The sequence below is a fragment of the Octodon degus genome, unplaced genomic scaffold (assembly GCF_000260255.1).
Source record: "Octodon degus isolate 3935 unplaced genomic scaffold, OctDeg1.0 scaffold00044, whole genome shotgun sequence".
Taxonomy (NCBI): Eukaryota; Metazoa; Chordata; class Mammalia; order Rodentia; family Octodontidae; genus Octodon; species Octodon degus.
Window position 1 is genome coordinate 13532456 of NW_004524620.1, and position 19482 is coordinate 13551937.

At 45.5% G+C, this 19482-nt stretch overlaps 1 protein-coding gene across 1 annotated transcript in view; it reads right to left on the reverse strand.

Annotated features, from left to right (window-relative positions):
• The window catches only part of Slc24a2 (solute carrier family 24 member 2), a 288585-nt gene that overhangs the window by 20650 nt on the left and 248453 nt on the right, over positions 1-19482 (reverse strand). The window contains exon 10 of the mRNA XM_012514856.1: positions 3124-3259. Coding sequence (XP_012370310.1) covers positions 3124-3259 — 136 coding nt within the window. The remainder of the gene's footprint in view (positions 1-3123; positions 3260-19482) is intronic.

A 19482-nucleotide genomic window follows, 5' to 3' on the forward strand; every position in this document is an offset into this window, starting at 1 on the left:
CTCTGTCTCTGTCTCTGTCTCTCTGTCTCTGTCTCTCTGTCTGTCTCTCTGTCTCTGTCTCTCTTTCTTTCTCTCAACAGTCTCCCTGTAGCATCTCATCTACACATCCTGGTGCACCAAAGCTAAACAGTGTTTTTATACTTTGTTGCAACCTCCTCTGCTGTCATCCAGTGCACCATGGGCCTCCCTGTTGGTTTTTTGTTTTCAATTCGATTGTAAGTTTTGTCTGAACTCACTGCGGGCTGCTCACACCGCTCCTGTGAGCTACTTCTCTGCAGGCCATCCCTACTCCTGTACTTGGAGTGGGGTGCAGGTTTTGCATGATGCCTCCTGAGTCTGGCTGTATGCTATACCCCCTTGCAAGTCACTGTCGTTGTCATCATAGGCTTCCCCAAAAGCTGTCTAAGAGTCACCTTGAGGCACTCCTTTTGCTGGGGGCCATCCCCGCACTCTACTGACCTTGGGGGTGTGCTTTGTCTGGCTTCTCCTGAGCATGAGCACTCAGCACAAGTGCAGGAGGTGAGCAGTCTCCCCTTATGTCCCAATGGGATGGGCTTCCCTGTGAACCCCCAAAACCTTACTGTGGTCCTGTAGTGAGCTGTTGTTGCAGAATCATCCAGAATCCACTTCAGGTTCCATTGCACTGTCAAGAGAGAGTGCCTAGGTTCAGAAGAGCCAACTTCTCTGAGCAGGTCCCTCCCTCTGGCACCAGGGGGCTCAGGACTCCCGCAGTTTGGGGCTCCCTTGGACCTGCAAGCAAAGAATCCAGCCAACTTGCCATATCTGTTCCATTTGAAGGTGGCCAGAAATGTAGGTGAAGGAGATTAGAGACACCAGCAGGGAAACAGGAGAATTTGCCGAGTCTGAGGTGCACGTCAACTCACCCTGGCCTCGTGATTCCATGAGAGAGCCCTCAAGGAAAGGCAAGTATAGTTTCATGCATTTTGCTGGGGGGATTGGTCTTTCAAAACACGTAGGGGCAAATGAAGGCAAGAAGCAAGATAAGGCAGTTGAGAACAGCCTTGATAGGAACAGGGCCTTGCGGATCTTGTGTGTAACTGTTCACACGACACAGTTGCCAATCTTGTCTGTACCAGAACCAGACTCGAAGCTACAGGGCAGTGTGTGTGTGTGTGTGTGTGTGTGGTGCTAGAGGGATTGCTGAAGGCTAGGAAAGCTTGTTTTCCTTTAGATTCTGCTTCAGTCTGGTTCTCTAAGGAAGCTCCTGAATTTGTTAGTGGATTACTTCTACCCTCATGACAGGGTAGCTGTGACGATTAAATGGCAGGTTCTCCAGGAGGCCTGGCATATGTACGCGCTCAGTGTTAGCCTCCTTTCTCCTGCTGCTCCTGCCAAACGACCTATTTTTCCTAACCCCTACATCAACTGCATTACCGGGAGCTCAGTTGGAGCTTAAGGGCCTGGCCTAGAGTGGAGAGAAGGACGTTTCCCTTAGCGGTAGAGGAGGGGAACTGGTGGTGTGCTCAGAGGCTAAGATCGTGATGCCTGCCCGGGAAGGGAAGGGGCGGTCTTCCTTCTTGCGCACACACTGCCTTACACGGCACTTCTCATGGCCACAGTCATTGCCTGAATTGAGTAGGTGTGTCCCAGGCAATGCCATTTGTTACTTACCCACGGCACTTACGCTTCCGACGGATAGCTGTGCTGTGTAGCTCCGTGGCTCCCAAATTCTAATGGACATCAGAGGCACCTGCACGGCCTGTCAGAGCAGGGCACTGGGCTTCCCCAGAGTCGCATTTGCGTGAAGCCTGCAATGGCGTTTGAGCTTCCAAGTGCTGTGCAGTCACCCTCCAGTGATGGAAGTTGGAACATGCGCACTGGCAAGGAGCAAGTTGTGCAGGGCACGCTGGGCAGATCTCCGGGCACAGTGTTGGGGGTATGGGAGTGCTTGATGACAGTGTAACAAGGGTGATTTAATTTTCAAGAGAGAAGGTTGATACAAGCCTCTTGTCGATCACAGATAAACCATCTCAAAATCAATGGCAGCCTATAATAGCAGTGCCCGTGTTTGCGTTTGTGTCAGCCTCATAGCGTTGTCATGATTTCCAGAAATAACAGCGTTCACCTGTGATGTCGCCCTCCTAAAACTGGATTCAGAGGAGGTTGTCAGACATATCAAGAAGTCTGGAAGTTCCTATATTTAAGGAAAAGTGGCCTACAGGTCCCTGAAGGCCAGCATGCCATGCCTGGGTGGCTGCAGAGCCACCAGCCCCGAGCAGCCCCTGGGCTCACCCAAGAGATCAGGAGGTGCTTTTCCCAGGGACCTGATGGCATGTGAGGTGGAGTGATCCTTCCTGCAGGGCATTCAGTGTTGTGGCCCTTGCCAATTAAACGCCAGATGACACTCCAGAACCGCACGATAGCACCGAATATTTGCATCCATTTTCACATGCTTCTGCGAGGGTGGCACCCCTCGGGGTAGGGACACTAGAGAACCTGCAATGGCAAGCAGACACACCAGAACGACACCCAGGGTTGGGAGGGGGATCACTTCCAGGATATCAGGCCCCAATCTCTGGTGCTTTCAGGCTCTTCTACAAGGCACGAGCAGGAGGTGCAGAGGCGAGACAGAGCAGCCTGGCAGCCCTTCTGCTTAGCTAGCAGGCTGGGACCACAGGCTCCGCGGGGAGACCGGTGATCATCAGTTTATGAAGCCTGTACAGTGGCGCACTCAGGCATCCTGCACGTTCAGTAATGCTCTCGTGGTTACAGGGCTCTAGGCAGTAATTACAAAGCCATGAAGCAGTTATAGGGCTAGGGCAATTTCCAAAGAACAAAGTTATAAAAAGAACAATTTCTCTTGTGCAGTTTCCCCTTTTCAAATCCATAGGCAATCAGGCTTCATTTAAAACAGCTCGACTCCCGCCCTTTCCGCTGATTCTGCATGTGAACCCGGGCCTGGCCTCCCTGGCCTGCTGCTTTCTCCTGTTCCCCTGGGACCTAGGAGGAATGTGGCACAGCTTAACTTCAGGACGCTTTTGGGCATGGAGCGTGAGCTTCGTGTCCGACTTTGCCTGTAGGGGTGGCAGCACCAAGGACTTCTTGTCCACATCGTAAGCTTGTGGGGCGGGCGGTCACCAGGCCGCTCTTGCTCCCTCTCACCTCGTCCTTCCTGTTGGCAGCTGCACCCAGGAGAGGCATTGTCGAAGAGCCCGTGATGCCCCAGCCCTGATGGCCAGAAGGCACCCTGAGGCCCCCGTGGTGTGGGCCGAGGCGCACCTGCTGTTTGCCTGGGCACCTGGCAGGGCCCGGAGACCCGAGAGTGGCCGGACTGGAAGCCTCTGCTGTTGCCTGCTTCAGGAACACTGCTCGCCCACATCTGCTCGCACCTTGTTGTCCCCAAATGCCTCTTCTCAGAAAGAATCTGAGTCAGTCTCTTGTCATTACATTAGTTCCTGCCAAGCTATGACAGATGTCAGGGCGGTGATAGGAAGATTCGTTTCCCTGCCTCTATTCCAGTCGGCAAAGACAAGGAAAGGACAAGAGGAGAGCAAGCTGTCAGGCAGAGGCAGGCGAGGGCAGGTGCTTCTATTTTGGCAGATCAATGACCACCTCTTCTGGGCTCTGAGGATACAGGAACGAGTCCCACTTAACTTCCTGTCTGAACAACCCTGCACAATCTGACCATGAGAACATTTCCTCTTCTTTTCACAAACACGTCTCTGCCTGCCTGCTTATGACATCCCAGCTTTGCTCAGTGTTCTCTCTCTTTGCACTGTGCTGCTGCCCACTAGCTCACACAGGCAGGTTTGCCTCCCTCCTCCCAAGCATGCGATGCCTGGGCGCCTTCTTGGCCCTTAATACATCCCCCTCGGGGCTCCCAGGGCCGACTTCCCCCTGCACTCCTGGGGGTCACTGTGCAGCAGGCACAGGAGCAGTGTGGCCCTGAGCTCCCTCCCTACCCATGGCTCTGGGGGCTGGAGCAGACAGACCAGGATGTGACATGTCTTAGAGAGACATGTCGGACCCCAGAGAGAACCTCACTCCAGAAAAAAAATCTTGTCACCCAAGAGGCCAGAAATATGTGGGGAGAGGTGATGAAGTCACCCGGACAGTCTTGGTGGGGAGAAACCCATCAGCAGCGCCCCCTTGAGACAAGCAGCAGATGCCAGGAGGCAGAGCAGAGTGGCCTGCCTTGGTGGTTGCCAAATCCTGCGCCAGCCACAAACACCCAGACAGCAGGTGCTGCGCGGGTCGTGTGCAGCTTGTGGGTGCTGCTGCGGCCCCCTTTGGTGGCCGTGGTCTCCTTGGCTTTGCTTTCCTGGTCTTTTCTCTCTCAAAATTGTTCTTTCACACTGAAGTGCAAAGGACCACCGAGCGCTGAGAGTGACAGTGCCTGCATGTCCTCTGGGCCATGCTCTTAAGAAAACTGTCCACAATGGAAACTTGCAGTTACAAGAACCCGAGAGTTGCAACAAAGCCCGTGTGTCCGTCCATCCCTAGCCTGAACAGCTGGCCACACATGGCCAGCCTGCTCTTCCTACACCACAGCCACTTCCTCCTACACCTCCAGTGTATTTGGAGGCAGACACAGCCCGTTTCTTTTCAGGGCAGGTTGAGGGCTTTCTTAATCCCTCCTGCCACCTCCAGACCGTGCTTCTGAAGAGTGTTTGGTGGCGGGAGTCCTGGCGCCCTCTGGTGCGGAGAAGACTCTGCAGCACTCTTCCTGCAGCCCCTTCCCTTTCGGGCTTGCTGAACTCTCTTCTCTCCCATTTACAGGGTTTCTTATTAGTTCATATTTGCCATACGTAACGACGGAGTCCGTCACTGGGAATTTGCACCTTATTAATACGTCTTACTTCCTTCTTCTCGTGCTTCTCCCCTCATGAACCCATCTTCTCCTCCTCATTTACAAAAGTCGTTCCAACCTTTCCCTTCTATTTTCTTTGTAGAGTCCGTTTTCCCTTCCTTCCCTCCTCCTCCTTTTCCCTTGTTCCCCTCCACATTTGCGCATGTTCTTCCTGCTTCCCAATTTCGGTCCTCCACTTTGCTCCTTGTTTACCCTTTGGGTTTCTTGCACAGGAGAAACTGTGATTTTTACATCTGTGCATCTGGTCTGTTTCACCTACACTTGTGGTCTCAAGCTGCATCCATTTATCTAAAAATGGTACAAGTTTATTCTTATTTATGGCAAAGTACCACTCTACATATAAGTGTCATATTTTCCTTCTTCACTGATCTGTTGGACTCAGGGCATGAGGGGCTTTGTTCGTCTGTCATTGCTTATTTCTAGCTGTCCTCTGAAAGCCGCATGTGGTCGCAGGTGGGGCTCCTTGGAGGTAGCTGGATGTGGGCTGTGTGATGCTGGGCTCAAAGGTGCCCTACTGTCTGTGGAAGTGCTACCTGTTTAAAGGTGGATGCAATGTGAAGACAGAAAGTGGGCTGCTGTGGTTGCTTTCTTCTTTGCTACTTCACTGTGACTGTACCTGCCCACATGGCTCAGGAGCCTTTGCAACTGGCTTCTTGGAAGAACATGGAAAGGTTTGGAGATGTTGGTTGAAGAAGCAGTCCTGGAATGCTTTAAACTGTGCTTGATGGGATATTCCAGTTAGAATACAGAAAACCAGAATTCTGACAGACATGCTGCCAGTACAGACAAAGTTCCAGAAGTTTCTGGTGGAAAGAAGGACTGCATTAGCTGCTGGACTCCAGATCATGTGTTATGATTTGGCAGAAAATTTGCCTGTATTTTGCTCATAGTCATAGACTAAGCATGAACTAATAAGACTTATCAGTCTTGTGGTATACATTTCAAGGCAGTCTAATGTGGCAGTGGTATGGCTATGTCAAGGACATTTAGCCAGATTTATGTTGAGAACCAAGAACAAAGAGCCCAGCAGAATGACTTAAAAGATTTTGAGTTTGGCCAGAAAAAACTCCAGTAAAGTTATGGCCTATAAAAATGGAGGGGAGAATGTCATTGCAGAAAAGAAAGAGAACAATTGAAAAGATGTCTTGAAGGCATCACAAGAACCAACAGAATTCCATAGTTTAGACCCCAAAAATTTCAAAGGTGGAAGACTTTCTTTGAGAAAAGCACCCCAAAGAACCATGTTCCAGAATGGCAGTTCCTAGGGAATTTGTTCTTCAAGATTGTCTCATAGCACTAGGCCATCTATGTACTTGACCCTGACAGCCCAGAGAGGAAGAAGCCTGGCTATTGCCCTACCTGATGGTAGATGCTGGTGTCAACCGTGTGGTGCTGGTTTTAGGTGTATGCAAAATGCAAGGGTTGAGGGGTCAAGACACCATCCACCTAGATTTCTAAAGAAGGCCTGGGAGGCCATGTGGTGTGCTTGAGAGCACAGTGTGAGGCTGAAGCCAAAGGCACAGTTGAGACCCCAGAAGGCTGGGAAAGCCAGGAACATGGATCACCTGAGGAAAGCTGCAAGGAGTGAACAGGGCAGGCTCAGAAAGGCTGTGGGTGCACCAGCCCTGGCAGCGCTGTAGGCTGCAGACATCCAGGCCCTTCAAAGTTCACGTCTTGTACAGGCTGGCCCGGATGCTCTGCATGGAGCCATGTGCTTAATGTTTGCCCTGCCGGATCTTGGACTTGCTTTTGTCCCATTTCTTTTTATTCCTAATTCACACCTCTTGGAATGGTAATGTTTGTCTTGTGCCATTGTATGTTGGAATTGTTTAACTTTCCTTTCATTTATGCAGAAGCTCAAAGCTAATTTGCCTTAAATCTCAGAGGACACTTGGGGATTGGACTTTTCAGAAATACTGAAACTGTTAGGACTTTGGCAACTCTTAGAGATGGAGTAAATACGTTACACATAAAGGGATGCACATGAGTCTTGGGGGGGCCCAAGGGTGGAATTTTATATCTTGTGTCTAGATGTCCCCTCAAAGCCTCATGTACTCATGGGCGGGGCTTTTTGGCGGTGGTTAGATCTACCCTGTGTGATGCTGGGAAAAAGTTTGCCTGTACAATGCTGGGATTAAGGGTGCCCCACTATGGGATACCCAAATATCACAGTTTTCCCATCTCTCACTTGGTGCAAGGGTTTCAGTCACAGGCAGTTTCATTTCTGAAGCACCCTCCCAACCACACCCTGGGTGAAGTTAATCAGACTCAGATCTGATGGTGTGGTCTCCTATTAACAGTAGTTATGTATCAAACAGTGGTATATTAGCTACTATAAGCTAGACACTCTTCTTGTGGTCTTTTAAATAAATATGAACAATATTAACCCACATAAAACCATTCTCATGAGGTTATACATAGGAAAAGTGAGCCCCAGAGAAGTTGAGGTCACCCAGCTAGTAAACAGCAGAGCCAGGACTGCACGTTTAGGTAGTCTGCCTGGGATCCTATATTTATTAGTTGTTTGCCTTCTTCTGGAGGCAAGACTACGAAGTCTTTGAGATGGGGACTGGAGTATAATCCTCTCAGGACCCCTGCTAGGCCTTGTGTCAGGCCCGTCACAGGACCTAAACCCTTGATGAATACAAAATAAATAGAAGGCCATCTCTTGATGGTTTGGAGAAACTTCAAGGCAGACTCTATCTAGGCCCAGGCACAACTTCTACAGGGATGAAAGAGTTTAACTAACAGGATTCTTGATCTTTTTTCACCCAGCACCTCTATGGGTTATGGCCTCTATAGAGAGTTGGCTGTAAAGAGCACACAAGTGAGGCTGGCGGGACAATGGGAGACGGCTTTAAGTAGGTGGTTTCAAAAAGCCTCCAGATGTTTCTGATTTGCCCATCAGGGATAGCCTCTTGCTTGGAAATCACTGAGCTGGAGGGACAAAGCATTACAGTGAAATTCTAAGCCACAGCTGGGGGACAGAGAGGACTCTGAGAAGGTTGTGACATACAGGGTCTTCCCTCAGCACCCACCTCTTCTAGAGACTATACCTGGACAGGCCAATGGTAATGAGAAGTATTATTTTCCATGGGGAAAAGATTGCTTCTTTTTCGTTTTCTCTGAGGTCCTGTGAAACTACCACTGTGATCAGTAGTGGATTCGAATGAGCTCCCAGAAAGAAGCTGGAGTCAGGCTGTTTACAGCATCTTCCGACTTGACCCTGTTGCAAGGTCGGTCGTGGGTCGTTAGCTGCAGGCGGCTGGCAGAGCTATTTGCACACATTCCATCAGTTTTGTAAATACATTTTGGCAAAACTATGTATTTTTGGTCCCTGAGTAATTGCTATTACTTATTGGAGATTCTATTATGAAATCTCAGAAGCAAAAGCCTTTAAAAATTCTCTACACAATTCTCTCTAACTAGACCCTGCTATTATTGTCTGGCTATAATGTACTAGTAACCTAAGTCTTAAATCTCAGAAGCACCTTACAGTTGCTCTAGCTCTTGAAGGGCGAGTCCTTCATCTTTAAGCCTGTGTGCTTCATGTTTGAGTGTAAAATGCCCTCAGCAACATGCAAAGCACCTCATGCACTCTGGCTCTTGTAATGAACGTTATTCCTAAACATCTAGTTCTACTCATTAGTCGTGTGACCTCAGGAAATGCAGTTGCCTTCCTAGTTTCCTCATGGAAATTAGGCTAGGGCAGGGGTGGTGAGCCTGTGGCACGGGGGGTGGCACGGCTGGCTCTGTGTTATTATTGAAAGCTTTGAAAGATTCCCCACCAGTGGGCTAGGGCTTGGCAATCAGAGGTTTCCTTGCATGCCTCTGTAGCTGGTGGGTAGCAACTGTGTGAAAGTACAGTAAGAAAAGATGCTGTTTCTCTAATTTTGGTCGCAAACTTAGGTTGTTAACCATCCAGAAGACAAGCTCATTGTTATTACCATACAATTTAGGCTGTTAAGCTTAACCTCACTATCTGTCTGAATATCAAACATTTTAGGCATAACATGGAACAGGTATTTTTCATCAAGTATTGATATGTTGAACTTTAAGTCCCTACAGAATATGATGAAAAAACATTTGAAAATTAGAATATATTCAAGGAAAGCCAACATTTTGGCCCTAGCCTTCTAAGGTCAATGAATACTCAGGACATATGAGAACTTGTACTGTAACGTCATGTAACTCAGTAGTGTCCCAAATTTTCTGATCAAGGAGATTATGGGGCCAAAGAGGAAAGTGATCGATGATGTGGAGTGTGCCTAAGGAGAGTTGCATGGAGAGAAAACATTCTCTCAGGCTTTCACAGAGAGCACATTGGCCAAGCAATGGCCGTGACTCATCCACATGGCTGACACTGACAAAGGTCCTACAATCTGAGGTACAGGATCTCAGGATAAATCCTGAGGGGATTTCACTGACCTTATCAGACCCAAAAGCTACGACTCTTGTTGCATAGGTCCTGCTTTACCTTGGTCTTAACCATCCAGCAGAAAAGTATAAAAACGAAATGTAAGAAGTAAAGCTATGCTGTTACGTTGAACTGTAGGGGACTCAGGTCAACAATTTCTGACATTGCCAGTCAAGCCGAAGACCCAATACTATTATGGGCTACTGGACTCTTTTAGAATATTTTGCTGAGTTTACACACCTATAATATTCAAATAACGAAACTTAACAAAAAAGGGGGATACAGATGAATGTCCATTTTGTATCTGTGTATTCAAAGTGGTTAGGATAGATATATAAGTTACATTCTCTTAATGAATAGAGGAATTTGTTCTAAAGGTGTTTGTAAATAGGATATCATGTCTGCATCTTGTACAGCAATTAACCACTAGGAAGAATGTATGCAATGTGTTAATTATTGAAACTGTCCTACCAATTTGATTTGAAACTGTCTCATTGCTATTTGTTTCTCAATAAAATTATGGAAAAAATAAATAAAAAAATAAAATAAAAAAAGAAAAGATGCTGTGATAGATTGTTGATGTCTGCTGTGGATGAAGGAGAGTTAATGACAGAATTTACCCAGCATTTGCCAACTCTAGGCTTTTAATGAGGAAGTTTTTTTCTGTATAAATATGTAGCATGCAGTTAATGTTCAAGCTGGCCCTAAGGACAAGACTGATCAGGCAGCAGTTTTGAATTTCAGCATGTAATTAGCATGTACAGATCACCAAAACCTCCCAAGGACATGGCAATTCTGCAGACTTTTTTTAAATTTTAATTTTATTGAGAAACATATGAATGAGACATTTTCAAAGCTTATTAATAGGACAGTTTTGATAATCAATACATTGTACATTGTTATCTTCTTAGTGGTTATCTATAGTACAAGAAGCAGACAAGATATCTTGTCCAAACACTATTAGTACACATCTTTCTTCTCATTGAATTAAGTGAAAGTAGCTGTATATCTATCCTAACTATTTTGTATACATAAATACAAAATGATCTTTCCTTTGTATCCCCTTTTCTTTTGTTTAGTCCTGTCAGAGGTGGGTATTCTATTGGCATCTAAATACTATAGGTGTTTGAATTCAGCTAAATAATCCAATACTGTCTAGCAGTCTATAATAGTAGTGGGTTATTCTCAGAAGTTATTGACTTGAGCCTTTTACAGCTCATTGTATTAATATGGCTTTACTTTATATACCTTGTTTTTATACTTATCTGCTGGATGGTTAAGACCAAGATAAAGCAAGACCTATATAACAAGAAATGTAACTTTTGTATCTGATAAGGTCAGTGAAGTATCCTCAGGATTTATCCTGTAGCCCTGTACCGCACTTTGTAGATCCTTTGTCAGTGTCATCTTGTGACTCAGTTGTGTTCCAAATTTTCTGATCAAGAAGATTATGGGGCCACAGAGCAATGTGATCAATGATGTAGTGTGCCTGGGGAGAGTCACATGGAGAGAAAACATTCTCTCAGGCATTCACAGAGAGCAAATTGGTCAAGCAATGGCCGTGACTCATCCTTATGGCCAACATTGATTCTGCAGACTTTGGTACACGCTGGAAATTTTAGTGTCTTGGCTGAGCCTGACACCTAGACTGAATAATAACTTCCCTTAGTGTGTTATTACTGACGGGCCTAGGCCATTTTTGTGTGGTGCTGGATGGAGCCCTCTGCTTCATGTATGCTAGGCAAATGCTTTACCACTGAGCTACATTTTAATTTTGTTTCTGAGACAGGATCTCACTATGTTACACTGCTTGGCCCTGTGCTTGTGATCCTTCTGTGTTAATCTCTGGAGTGCCTAGGGTTATAGATGGATAGTGCTGTGGTCAGCTTGAGGCCGGCTTCTGGACCCCCGGGCCACCTGGTGTCATCTGGATGAGGACCATGTATGTTTGGTACCAGGATGGAGCTTCAGGACTTACTGGATGTCCTGCTGGACTTCAGTCTTTGGTTTAATTAGTTTCTATTCTAGTTCTCACTTTTGGAGCAGCAATGTTTGCCCTTTACCTTGAGTTCATGTAACCTGTTTTTCTTCTTATGGCTACGAGTTTGCCATGAGTCTCAAAGGAGACTTAGACTTTTGAAAAACTGAACAGTTGAGGCTTGGGGGTGGGATTAGTCTGTTCCTTTCTTGTACTTGGGATGATTGTATCAGCAGAATTAGGACTTGCTATTATCCTTATTTAGAGATTAAACATGGTTTAAGATGCGCTGGAAGGGAGGCTGACAAGGGGTGGGCTGTGGCAGTCCTGACATCCTGACATGTCAACTTCTCTGGGTGGGAGATGCCTGACCAAAGAGGCAGGGCCTTGCATTCAGCCATGGCCCCTTACCTGCCACCCTCTGCTGGCTGTGGCTTGCTTCTCAGCCACTGTGACCAGACAGCTGTGCTCAGTCATGCCTTCCTGGTTTCTGCCCTGGAGGCTGCTGGTCATGTCCTGGATCTCCTGAACCTGTGAGTTGGATTAAATCTTTCCTCCTCTAAGTTGTGGTTGTCAGGTATTATGCCTCAGTAGTGCAAAAGCTGACACATGCAACAGCAAAATTTATTAGAGAATATTTGACAAGATTTCAACAGGAGCTGCAAGGTACACATTGGCTAAAGCCTAGGGTGAGTCTGAGTGGGGCAGGGAGGCCCAGAGACAATCGACTGAATTGTATCTGATAGGACAGTAGTGGCTTTCAATTGAAAGCAGTTTTGCCCCACCCCTAAGCTATTTCCAGGGAACATTTGGTAGTATCTAGAGATTTTTTTTTTTAAACTAGCACCTAATGGATAAAACCTAGTGACACACTGTCAACAAATAATTTTTGGGGACAAAATATCAGTAGTGCTAAGATAGAAAAATTCTGTTATGGAAGTATCACGTTGACTCAATCAAATGCAGCTGGGGGGGCTTCCCTTTTGCTGGGAAACATGGGTTTAGAATTGTTGCTGTTATACACAGCTATGATCCCAATACTTGGGAGGCAAGGACCATTTGAGTGATGACACGTTTCTAAAAAAAAAACAACAGAAAACATGTTAAAACTAAAGAAATAAAAACAAAAACTCGCCAACAAAATAAGCCTGAGTTTAAGGAAGGCCAAGAAGAGCAGGCAGGCAGTCCCTTGACGTTAGTGTCCCGAGTCCATTTGATTTCTGTGAGCTTAACTCTTGGGACTTGGGGATAATTTTAGCTGACGGAGCTGGCAGAAGCCGAAAGCAATGATGAGGAGGCCCAGCACCGGTGCGAGCGGGACCGAGGCTCCCGCTTCAGTTCTCATGCTAGCTGTGTGACCATGGGCACCCCTCGAGCTCGCCCTCTTCTCCGGGCAACAGTAGCGGTGGTGGACTCACCCCGAGCTGCTCTGTGGGTTAAATAAAACGGCACATGCAAGCACTTAGCGCATCGGGGCCATGACTGGAGCGGTGATTGGAACTAAGGAGACAGCCACGGCCAGAACAGAGAATCCAACCTGCCAACAAGGAGGCTAGTTGAATTCAGTCAAGTGGTGTAGAATAAACTTTGTAACTCAGTGGGGCCGTGGAATTCATCTACCTAAACACAGAGACAAACTTTCGAAAAAGATTTCAACAGAAAAAAACAGTTATGGTCATAGCAGATAGTCCCTGGATCGCAAAATCACACTGTGGAGGAGAGGCGTGGTCCTGGCGAGGGAGGGCGCTGTCCCTCCATGGGCATGTGACAGAGAGAGTGTGACTCCTCAGTGCTCAGCTGTGCTCCAGCAGAATTCTCCAGGCAGTGTGTGGCTTCTCTGTGTCATGTCCCTGGAGTGTTTTGTAATTGTAAATAATTCTGTGTGACTCAACCTCGTCATTTTATCTGACATCAGCTGGGTGACTGTCAAAGCCGGGAAGATGACATAGACATGGGGGGAGAAGGAAGTAAATAAAATGCATAGTATAAACACTTTGGTGTGGTTTAGGAATAAGGTTTACAATCAATGAGCTACTTATGCATATTTTTACTTAAGGTGTTTTAAAGAACTCTTGCTATATGTTTATCTGATTAATTTTTCTTTTTCTTTAGTGCTCGGAATCAAACTCAGGACCTCTTGCTTGCCAGGCATGTACTGTACTCTGAGCTACATCCCCAGGCCTTCTGATTACATTTTGGCCATGTAATTTTATGTTAGATACCAATTTCGATGGTGTAGATTTGTATTCTGTTTTAAAATGGTATTACAGTGCTTATAGTTCAGTTTACTTTTCACTTCAGTTTGATTTATTACATTAACTGGAGTTGTTTATGTGTGTAGGAAGATTTTGTGTTCTAGGTTTGTAATTTTGTCAGATGTGGGGTGTTTTAGAGAATCGGGTATGTTAAACATGTAAAAATTTTAAAATGTCTGAAAGAGTTTAATTTATTTATTTATTTATTTATTTATATTTATTTATTCATTATTTATTTTTGAGACAGGGTCTTGCTATGTAGTCTAGCCTGGCCTTGAGCTTGCAGCCACCTTCCTGCCCCAGCATCCTGAATGCTGGAGTTCTAAGTGTGCACCACCACACCCAGCTTAGAATTTGATCTTTTAAACTGAGTTTATTAAGTATAATCAAAGAAAAAGTGATTAGGAATTCTTACTTTTATGTAAAATATTATACTGCTAACAAGATTTTATGTTGGTATTAGGTCCTAATCTTTTGAATATATGCCCAAAATATTTAACTCATTAAGATTCAACTGCTTCGAGAGACAGGAAAAGGAATATTGTGGGAGGGTCCTGCTTCAAGGTTGTATATGGTGAGATTTTTGGACTTATGTGCAAACATGAGAAGTATAGAATTCTTTATCCTATTTTTAAAATATAATCTAATTTTTTAATTTTTTAAATCATATTATGCAGGGACTTAAAGTTCAACATATCAATACTTGATGAAAAATACCTGCTCCTTATTATGCCTAAGATGTTTGAAATGCAGTGAGATAGTGAGGTTAAGCTTGATAGCCTAAATCATTTGATAATAACAATAAGCTTGTCTTCTGGATGGTTAACAACCTAAGTTTGCAGACCAAAATTAGAGAAAAAGGAGGGCTACAAGGAAAGCCAACATTTTGGCCCTTACCTTCTAAGGTCAGTTAAGACTCAGGACATATGAGAACTTGTACTGTAACGTCATGTACCTCGGTAGTGTCCCAAATTTTCTGATCAAGAAGATTATGGGGCCAAAGAGGAAAGTGATCGATGACGTAGAGTGTGCCTAAGGAGAGTCACATGGGGAGAAAACTCTCTCAGGCTTTCACAGAGAGCACATTGGCCAAGCAATGGCCGTGACTCATCCACATGGCTGCACTGACAAAGGTTCTACAATCTGAGGTACAGGATCTCAGGATACATCTTGAGGGGATTTCACTGATCTTCTCAGACCCAAAAGCTACAACTCTTATTGCACAGGTCCTGCTTTACCTTGGTCTTATCCATCCAGTAGAAAAGTATGAAGATGAAATATAGGAAGTAAAGTCATGCTGTTAAGTTGAGCTGTGGGGGACTCAGGTCAATAATTTCTGACACTGCCAGTTAAACAGAAGACCCAATGCTGTTATGGTCTACTGGACTCTTTTAGAATATTTTGCTGAGTTTACACACCTATAATATTCAATAACGGAACTTAGAACAAATGGGGTATACCGCTGAATGTCCATTTTGTATCTGTGTATTCAAAGTGGTTGGGATAAATATATACTTGCATTCTCTTAATGAATAGAATGATTTGTTCTAATGGTGTTTGTAAATAGGGTCTCAGTCCGCATCTTGTACAGCAATTAACCACTAAGAAGAATATATGCAGTGTGTTATTTGTTGAAACTGTACTTCTGATTTGATTTGAAACTGTCTCATTGCTGTTTATCAATAAAATTTTGGAAAAAATAAAAAAAAAGATTCAACTGCTTCAGGTAGGCCTCTCAGGGCATAAAGTCTGCAGACATGTAAGAGCTCAAATTACAATAGTTAGAACTCAGTAAATTCTGGCTTGGCAGTAACTCCTGTGCACCCCTTGGTCACACTGATCCCTGTAATGCAACTTGTACCATTGTGATGAGCTGCCCGAGACCCTGCATGTCCTGGTTAGCTGCAGAGAAGGATTATTCTCCAAAACAACAGTTATTTTGAGTCAATAATTTTATTACTCTTATTTTTCACACCAAAGGGACTTAGCTACATAAAGTGGTATTCCATAAGTCGGTATCAGTAGCAGAAACACAAAGAAGTGGACAGTGACACAGGAGGAAGCAGCCTTCATCCATGGGGCAGAGACGTTGCTCCACACAGCCTGTGTACAAATGAATCTGGCTTTCAGGTATGTACAGACGTGGACAGACCTACGCTGACACAGGATCACCGCGGATCTCGTCACCAGTGAACGTGGCTCTTGAGCAACACGCACAAGATGACCGAAATCACGTAGGAGTTCATCCGCTGGAGTTTAAAGGGATGCACATAGGCATTAAGGTCTTCAAAATGGAGGCAAACGATGAAGCATGAGGCCACATCGTTCTCTAAAAAGATCCTTTACAAAAATGGCACTCTAACAGGTTTTTAAATCTTTCCCAAATATTCATAAAAAATTTTCAAGATTATTTTTGTCCTTGGATCGACACATAATCATTGCATGTGTTTATGGAGCACAGTGTGATACTCGTATCTGTGTCGATATTGAGCAATGACCAGGTCAGGGGGGTGAGCTCTATGGCCCAGTGGGGTGAACACAGTGCACACTGGTGCACTGTGCACCTCAGAATGACTAGGAGGATTCCGAATGCATTCTGGCATTTTTAACATACCCTGCCTAAAAACCAGTTCATATGTCATGGGCCAAATGCTCATCTTGGAATCAGTGTTGATAAAAAAAGTATGAGAGCAACGCAAGTGTGATTGATCTTTCCTTTAGTGCAGCAGCAGCTTCGTGCAGCCAGGAGGGTAGTGCTGGCTACTCTAAGTTTGATGCCACCTTTTGAGTCTGCATTTTGAACATGGGAGCCTTGCTTGTGGGTTTCATCTATTTCTTCCCCCAAACTCAAGCAGATGAGAGGTCAAATCTAGGTGGGGGCCACAGTGGTGGGCCACGCGTGCGGTGTCTGCAGGGCCCCGTGGCAACGGAACTCCCTCCTCTGGACAGCCTGCTCTGGTAGAGACTCCCGAGGCCATGAGCCAGCCCCCGTAGGGGCTCCACGGGCTTGCAGCCAGCACCCTTTCCTGACGGCAAGTCGTTCCTGAGGCATAAAATTCATGGAGTTGTCCAATTCAATACGTGTGCACAGTCTGTGCAGATAATTTTGTTAGCTGGCTGGGGTGGTATTTCTAGGCTACTAAGTGCTTTTTATATATTATTTAGCTTTTAAAAAATATGTTATTAGCTTTCACTCAAATTATATAAAAAGTTAACAGTAAAGTAGAATATTAAAGTTTTTATCTGTATGGGCATCTATGTATGTATGCATGCAAACAGTCCACTAGACTGGGCCAAGAACTGTATTTTTTTGCACTGGGAATTGAACTCAGGACCTTGTGCTTGCCAGACAGGCGCTTGTGTCACTGAGCTGTATCTTCAGCCCTAGGACTTGTGTATTTTAGTAGGAAAGAGGGAAAAAAATCACCTAACACATTATAAAATCTGTTTTTCCATGTTCTCCCCAAAAGTCTACTAATGTAGGTATAAGCATTTATTGACACGTTTACATCTCTATTTGCCATTTTTATAAGGGAACTTCTTAGACTTATATTTATATAAAAACTCAAACACATCTTAAATTTCCCAGCTATGTTTGCTAATTTTCCATTTCATCTCCATATGGGTGAATCTTGCTTTGCATAACAAATGTTCCTGTAAAACAGTTAACCTATAATTTTTAAAAAGGAAGGATTTTCAATATAATATCAGAACTTGCTATTTAAAGGAAATGTATAACAATCAATTTTGAAAATGAACAAAGCTTTTGTGAAATGAATAATTTCACTGAGTTTTAAAAGTTTTATTAAAGTATACATCTGAACTTTATTAGGTTAGAGTCATCTAGAACAATAACTGTAGGTAATAAAAAATAGAACAGATAAACTCCAGTTTACACCAAACAATACGAAACAGGAATGACTCGTGGGTTGCTTATTGAGCTATGATATTCAGAAGCCCTGAATATATGCATTATTGGTATTTTATGGCTTTAATTAAGACAATCGTCTCTTATGAAGTACTATAAAGTGCAATATTAAAAAATTAAAAAACCCAAAAGGCATCCATTGTCCTTCAGTTTTATCCTGATGAGCACTGGAGACTCATTTAATTAAATGGCAAAGAGTTATCTACCCTTAATTCACACATGCAATTTCATCCTTGAAATGGTTTTATTCAGGCATTCAGACTTATTTTATTTTTATGCTTTTTTTTTTTGGTCTGACATTATTTAAAAAATTAGTATTCCCTTTTGGTTATCTGAGTGTGTTAGAGAACCATTAGTTCCCAAGTCAGTAGTTTCTTACAGATCCACTAGAAGGAACATGCAGCCCAACGTGCACGACCTCGAGAGGAGAGTCCTGCCCTAACTGAGCCGAAGTTGGCTTTCCTAGGCTGGGACCCTGACCAGCATCCTTAGAGCGCCTGTCTAACTTTCCACGCGGGGAAGCGAACACATTGCAGTACTAGAGATAAGCAGGAATGCAGCCTCTGCGACTTTCTGTTTAAAATGCACATTAATTCCTTTTAGCAGAGCAGTGCAGGTGAGCACAAGCCCAGAGTGCTGGAATGACCTAGAGTGAGTCTCTCCTATTCTGAGTTCTTTGTGTGGGGTGATGACCTTGAAAACCCTTGACAGTGTTACTCCCGAGGTGACATTTCTCATTGGAGAACCAACCTGGCCAGTCCTCAGATGGCCCTTTTCCTGCCCTCTCCACCTGTGGTGGTGACTCCTGTCCACCTCTGAGCACAGGGATGCCCCCAGGGAGCCGTCCTTATACAAAACATGCAGGGGCAGAGGTCTAGCTTTGCCAGTGCTTGTGTTGGTGAGGTGGCGGCGGAGGAAACCCTTGCTGATCTTGCCAAGCTCAAGTAACTGGAAAATTGGGGCTGAGAACCTCACAGAAGGGCATGGGCTGGGCCAGCTGGGACTTCCAGTGTAGGAGTGAGGTTGGAAACAGACAGAGACCAGGAAGGCCAGGTGAGGGGTGCACGGTGGCCCAGGTGCCTGGGCCGGCTGAGACACACCTGGCCTCACCCCAGCGTCCTGGCAGGGAGATGCAGGGCCACAGAGAACGAAGCCAGACGTGAGCTGGCAACAAAGCGTGGCCTCATGAGAGGGAGAGGGCAGGAGGGGTTTACCATGAGCGGGGCCCGAGGCACCAGGCTGAAGCTCAGCACTGCTCGGGGACCTGCGCCCGTCCATCACCGGTCATAGCACAGTCACTCAGGGGCACAGGAGAGCGTGTGAGCAGGGAGAGCTAGGAAGAGCTGTGGAGACCAGAGGGCAGAAAAGAGAAACGCAAATGGGAGAATCTTTTGGATAAAGCCAGTTAAAGCATCATGTGATTTCTAGCTCTTGGGGTAAGGAGGGAAGAGTGCTCACTCTTTTTTTTCCTTTTGCCAAAAAGAAAAAAAAAAAAAAAGGTTCAATCTTCGACTGGAGGGCTGAGGCTATAGCTCAGTGTGCAGCGCCCGCCTGGCGAGCACAAGGTCCTGAGTTTGATTCCCGGTCCCAGAAAACAAAAGCAAACAAAAAACCTTCAACTGCAGGACACAGAGCTATCTGGTGGGACACACTTCTGACACTGATGCCGTTAGACCTGGTCCATGGTCGCACTGGGACCATCTCTGCTGGGACCCTTCCTAGAGGATGCTGTTCTTTGGATTATGGTGATAAACGGGACAAGCTCCTAACAGAAGTAAATTTTTGGTGGCAGCCTCTGAACCTGCATGGCACTCCGTCGGGCTTAGGCTATTTTCAAGCAGTTCTTTTAGGTTTTGCAGGCTGTTGATCATGTAGTAAAAATGGCCCTGGCTGAGAGGACAGAGCGTTCCACGCGGCCCCTACTATCAGCGCACTCATTTGACTTTTGTCTGCTGATCCCACAGTACAATCCACTAGCTGGACTGAGTGCTCCAGAGCTTGATGTGGAGCAGGGCTGGCTCTCGTGCACCGTCTTGGGGTCATGTGGAAACCACAGCCAGCTGCCCTGAGCGC